General features: G+C 38.1%; 1 protein-coding gene across 1 annotated transcript; it reads right to left on the reverse strand.

The window, feature by feature from the left end:
- Window positions 1–215: 215 nt before the first annotated feature.
- Window positions 216–2,047, reverse strand: LOC136448887 (somatostatin receptor type 5-like). The gene has a single exon (XM_066448584.1). It carries the CDS (start codon window positions 1,946–1,948, stop codon window positions 743–745), a length of 1,206 nt encoding a protein of 401 aa, XP_066304681.1. The 5' UTR covers window positions 1,949–2,047; the 3' UTR covers window positions 216–742.
- Between the last annotated feature and the right edge of the window lie 4,622 nt (window positions 2,048–6,669).

Consider the following 6,669-nt stretch of genomic DNA (forward strand, 5'->3'; position numbering starts at 1 on the left):
AAACACTACTTAGCACGCCACTGACTGCCTGGACGACGTTACACTGTGTTTTGGCACGTCTGCTGTACTGTAATGATATATAACTACATTGCCTCTATACTTAACGATGAAAAGCATTGATTAATCCCTCTGTGGTTACAACATCCATCAACCTGTCAGTGGCTAACGCAAGAGAGTTGATAATAACACCCAACACTATGTATAGCTGACCGGAGCTGCTTTATTCATGACCTGTTTTTCATCACAAAAGCCGCGAATTGGGCATCGATACAGTAACATATGGCACAATGCTCTTACTCCGATTAAACGTAAAACCTTAAGATAGCACTTATCAAAAAGGTTACATAATACACTTAATATTCTATGACGTTTCCTTAAAATATGTAAAATGCTTATTTCAACGTTTGTTGAATGTATTAGAGATCGAATGCTTGACATCACACTAGCTTGAGCAAATACATATGACGAAATGAAAATACGTATCACATTCATATCGATTATTCAGAAGTCTTGATTGAATATTTTTTTTTCCACTGCGCTTTTCTCGACCAAAGTTTGGTGCGATATTTTACACAAAAAGTACCAGATATTCACACAATTTATCAGCATAAACATCCACAAGAAATAACAGTAAAAAACTAACAACACGTGTAATACACGTCTGGATTGATTTGAATAAAATTGCTACATCATATTACACGTTATCATTACGGCTGACCATACAGGCAAATGCATATGCATATCAGTTGCTAATAACTGTTCTTTTAGTCACATTGTTAACAACAGAGTTTCGTCTACTTGGAACAATGGATATGTTGCACATGTTCGGTGACAGAAAGTTTGTTTCTTTTATATTTGCATTTCCATTTCTTACTGAGTTTGCTTGACGAGACCAACGTCTCCCGAAAAATGAACTAATTTCCGGGCTTTGCCCGACAGTTGGCGTGTGGGTAGCTTGCAAAGCAATTGAAACGTGTGAACGTTTGGTGCCCCTTTTTGTGAATTTCCTCAAAGCAATGTGTCGATGCAGACTTCTGCGAATCGTATCTCTCATATAATGGCGGCACTGTTTGTTTAATATGATAGATATCACAGGGTTGAAAATACTATTGCTGTAACTTAGAATCACAGCACTATAAGGTATCCAGCTGTTTTCTGGTGTCATAAGAAAATGTTGAGTCATGTTCAAAATCTGGAATATATAGAAGGGAAGCCAAGAAAGGGCGAACAGTACAACCATGCCGTATACAACACAACTTAGAGTAAGCTGTTTTTGCATTCTTCGACCGTATCTGCTACCAACAGATGACCTGTACACACAAACTAAAACTATACTACATATCAATACCACTATAAAGGGAAACACAAAGCCAACAAATGTGCTGTACAGAACAAAGCTTACTGCCCATATCTCAACGGGTTCAGGCCAATAAATATTACAAAAGGTTTGTCCTGTAGAAGGAATGGTTTCTGTTGCAGCAAACGCAATGACTGGCGAAGACATAGCAAGGCCCAAACCCCACATGAATGCGTTAATCATTACCGAAGTTTTGACTGTCCGACATCTTCGGGATTTCAACGGCAACGCCGCGGCAACGCAGCGGTCAGCACTCATGGCCGTCAGGCAGAAGATACTGGTAAACATCGTCGTCGTGTCCGAGGAAAGGACGATTTTGCAGACGACGTTTCCAAAGGGCCACGATTCTTTATAGATATTCGTTGCAAAAAAGGGGATCCCCATGAGGAAAAGCTGATCAGCTATGGCTAGGTTCAACAGGTAGATGTTCGGTATTGTTCGCAGACGACGACTGGTAAGAATCGTAGTGATAAGAACGACATTCATGACTAAGCCCAGAGTACAGATGGCCGCGTATGTTCCAGTTAGTACATCTTTTATGTTCTCTGTCGAACCTGCCATCTGTACGGTAGTGTTGTTTGCCGCCTCCATCTTTATTTTTCAGGGACACTTGATGATATCTTCCTTTGTGTCTTGAGTAAATTGAAAAGGTGCGTTAGTCTGTTTGCTTTGTTATGTCTATCAATAAAAGCAACAGGTAATTGTTCACTGCTAAAGATGCCATGTACTTCATGCTTCGAAGACTTTCAAAACGAACGACTTTTTTTACACCAACCAGTAATAAAGGCAATGAATCAGGGAGTTTTCTTTGAAGCTCGAGTATCATCATAACGAGCTGATCGACAGGCCAATAACAATTAGAAATATCAAAGTACAGTCAATTTACTGTAAGTCAGAATTAGAATGAAAACATGACCCACTCACAAGCGCTTTCCGTCCTTCCAGATGGAAATGTGCTCTTCAGCGTTATGGTGATCTTTGAGCCAGTAACAGCCAGTAGAAATACGCTTTCTTCGTAAATGCGCAAGCTCTAGTAGCAATGCCAGCGGGCTGAATTAGTCCTAAAGAAATGTTAAACCACCAATGGCAGCCACTACATCAAAACCCGATGTCGGAAACTGATAAGGCTGACATGCACTCTGTTGTGAGTACGGCATGTGATGTTTATGCGCATGAAAATTACTCCTGAAGCCTATTCCCCATCGTGTCGTTGTGTGTGTGCGGGAATTGGCATCCACCCCCTCTGTGTCGTCGCTGCATGCTGTAGACATCTTATTTTTCAGTCACAAGGTCCCTCTCTTGAGGTCAATTAAGACGCTCACGCATTGTTGTCGCTTACGTTTTGACTAATGCTAGCTTTTACCATGCCAAGAAAAAACCCTGCCTAGGTGTGGTATGACATTAAAAAAGCCCCCTTGGAGAACCTTAGGCATTATACATTGCTATCAAATTGCTTCGTGCATCCCAAAATGGGTGCCGCAAGTCCTCTAAAAGGATCATGAAGCTTTTACTGGCTCATATTCAAAGCTGATGACTTCAAACCATAAAAATATAGAGCTCAATCTTCTGTTCTGTACCAAGGACGTAATAGGGGGAATTTTGAAGTATGTTTGTGACAAACAATACTAACATCTTTGCAAACAGTTCAACTTATTTTATCGAGACTAAGACATCCAGAGACCCTGTTTTTCAAAAATAATGAATTTTAATGATTTTTTCTTGATATTGGAATAAAGTAAATCACATTTGTGTAAGATGTATGACTCGCTATGTGGATGACAGCAACGTCGCCCACAGAGTTATGCCTACACAGGTTGATCTTTACATTTCAAAGGTCACTATGGAAGCTCGTTTACGTTGGTACTTTTTCAAAGTCCAAAGACTTTTCATGGTTCACGATGACTCATACAGACCCCGTTACCGGATATGGGATCTGATTTCCATGTGATTTAACGTTAGTCACGCTTATCCATTTCCTATAGATATGTATATATATATTCATGTATTTCTATTGTGTCATCATAATCTACCATGTTTAAAATAAACATTTTATGTGCCACATCGATGACTATATCACATGTGTCTAGTTGCAGCGAGCTAACGATTTGCATTGATTGCCATTTTGTGTTGTAAGTACTCAAAGCAAGTATTGTTTGCTATTCATGCAACATATTTCAGAAGTACAAATCTAAAATTGTTTTCAAACGTGGACTATCTAACGATTGAAAAAAAGAGTAGATCATAAGGTTTTAAAAAATGCGATTTTTGATATGGTCTATTTTGCTCGATCTATTTTTTTCAACTACGGAGGGGGGTGAAAGGAAAGGCTCCTTTTAGCCATTTTTAGAACATAGTCTGCACACAATGTACTGCTTTTTGTAGAAAATGACAAATGGTGTCCGGAAGGGAATGGGACAGCCTGGATGGTAACATAGATTCTATCGGTACATGACAGATGGTTTCTTTCTGAAATATCCCTGATATCTTGCCCCTGTGGATAACGCTTCTCTCATTACTCAGATCTTAGATTCGTTCGTAAATCCTTTACGCTGAATGCTTAATGGAAGAGCAAAGTTGATGATAACAACATTGATAAGGAAAAGGCACTGGCTAAAGTTTTCTGTCCTCATAGGGTCAATGTACCGAGCATCGTTGTGAAATATCATTCGTAATGCGTTTGCTATGCTGCTAAAATTATGCTTGCCACGTTTTGTGCCTGCGACGCATGTTTTTTAGTGTGGTTAAAGAAAAGAGTTTGTTCGAAAATGACAGACAATTCATAAAGATTTCAAATTGTATATTATTTGCGCTTGAAATAAAGTGGACAAACAACGCTGTCTGTATTTTGTATTTTAATATACATTCACAACATGAAAGCTTTTCTGTAATTGCTACCGACAAGACAGAATTTTACTGTAACATTACACACTAGGCTTCTGAGAAATCAATCCACTTAGTAGCCACTGACATGTGCTATATATTATTAGATAAAGGTTTGACACAGCAGAAAATTGCTTTAATTACTTATTCTTATGTCTAGTACAAAATGTCTGTCTAGTCTTTATTTCTTTTGAAGTTTTAGACATACCGGAGCGCTGTTAGCAAGGCTGTAAGATTTGCAAAAAAAAAATACAACAAATATTGCCGTCTCATGCTGAGATACAGACAGCTTCATAAGATGTGTAATACAACTGATTGGTATTCCAGCATCCCTTATCAAATGATATCCTACCATTATGATAGCAAATTGCTAGTTGAAAGTAAAAGGCAGTCTAAAATATAGAAAATACACTGTATAAACGACGAGTTCAACAGTAATAGCTACATGGTATAGCTTAATGTCGACCCCCGGAAACTTCTTATTTATCTCATTCGGATACTACCGGTAGTTCGTTTCGAGTTTAGTATCAATGGAATGAATATACATTTCTGAAGTATGAAATGCGATTTGAGTCAGAGAGTCAATCCCAAATATGGCCTGATTCTAAGAAATGGCTAAAGGTACTTGCTAACTCTATTCCTGTGCCAAATTTCAGTCAAAAAATGAAAGAGTTGAAGGCATTTGACCAATTGGCAAGAGGAGGGGGTGGAGAATAAACGTAATGAAAAGCTGTATATTTCACTTACGTCCTTCTGGTATGAAGTCTATATGTATTTTCATTTTTACGAAAATCAATTTATGCCTACCTTCTCTGCTGATATTGTGATCAATAAAGAACCTATAATCACCCTACGGTCCACACTTAATCCAACAAGTATAAGTACACTGTATAATAGTTTAATCTTAAGAATTAGATCTGAAAATTTTTGTTGGTTTCATGAAAATAGAACATTACCAAAAACCGAAGGAAATCCTATCCTGATATGTAATATTAAAAACGATACAAAGAGGACGAAATACTAGCAACATGAAGCGTGTACTGGTTCCGACCTGATTCTACTAGCTAGATTCTCACTGTTTTTCAATTGCATTTATCGTATCTGTTTTGCGACTACAATGACCTATGGGATCTCCAACTTTGGCGCCTCAACATATACTTCGTTACATTAGTTATAAAGGTACCTTTGAGTGAGTTCTTAAAGCAGCAAAACCCTCCATGATGCCTGTGCATCCAATCATATGAATCACAAAAGACTCATACTTCCTCCCAGAGTTCACAAGATCACGAAACACCGAATTCATGTTCGACGTGTTTTGAATAATAAGTAGATCTTTCAGGCTACCGTTTCACCAATTATCTCATGATCGCTACATTAGTCTAAATTCAATGTCAACAAAACAATATCTCGAATTTTTCATTGAGATAAGGCTGTGATCTGTTACTTCGAGTATTAAAAGTAATTTAGTATGTGGTTAACACGGTGGTTTTAGGTTATTTTCAGCCTATAAGCATCTTTTAAATTAAAGTCCCATATATGTAGTTATGCCGGGGCAATGCTTTAATAGACTATTGCAAAATGCTCTGTACAATATAGCAATTTTTCCAAGTGTGTGCAAAGATCACTTGGTATAGTATATGGTATATGAGAACTAATATCGCATTGAATTTATTAAAGGATTTCATTTATGTACATGGTGATGCAAAAACCTGTTACCCATTTAAAGACAAAAAAAAACTATAGTATTCTTGATATCAAGATCACGGGAAATCCTTGGTAATGGTGTACTAAAGTTGTCCCGTGTTCCACGTAAATAAGTGACGGAAAGTACATTTTAATTGGGGTTTTGTTGTAGTTTATGCTGTTTGAAAAGACTCAAGCGGCGTTCTCAGCACGAGGGCCTGAGAGTAGCGATTAGAAATTTTTCATACACGACAACCAATGTTTCATCCTCGGTAACTCACAGCAGGCTACAAGCAAGTCAGCCATTCATCTTTTGCGCTTAGGAGTCAGTTATAGTCCTTGAAATTCTGTTTACAGCTAAGTCACTTGTTGCGGATAACGAGCTTGAAAACTTTGGTTCCAACCGCAACTACGCTTCAAATCAACCTTCGGTTTATGTCTGTTTTCACCCCACGTAGGGTTGAGTGAGCATTAACGGTGCAATAAAGATAGTTACACCTTAGGCGTGGTGGCAATTGTGGGTTTTTATTATGCTCTAGACGACTGAACACTTGCCGTTTCGGTGCTTCCCTGCCGCTTAAAAAGACATTACATAAATGGTGCCTTAGTCTCTGGAGCTTTAGAGCAGTCATAAATCATCACTCAGTTCAGTTCAGTTCATATTGCAAGAGATGTAATATGTATGTTGTAGTGTTTAAGATTCAGAAAACGACAAGTTCTAACGTAGAAATGACATGTATGTACTTTTC

Source organism: Branchiostoma lanceolatum, chromosome 14 (assembly GCF_035083965.1).
Source record: "Branchiostoma lanceolatum isolate klBraLanc5 chromosome 14, klBraLanc5.hap2, whole genome shotgun sequence".
Lineage (NCBI taxonomy): Eukaryota > Metazoa > Chordata > Leptocardii > Amphioxiformes > Branchiostomatidae > Branchiostoma > Branchiostoma lanceolatum.

Coding starts and splice junctions, on each gene's coding strand:
- LOC136448887 (XM_066448584.1), bottom strand. CDS start 1,948: ATGGAGGCGGCAAACAACACTACCGTACAGATGGCAGGTTCGACAGAG.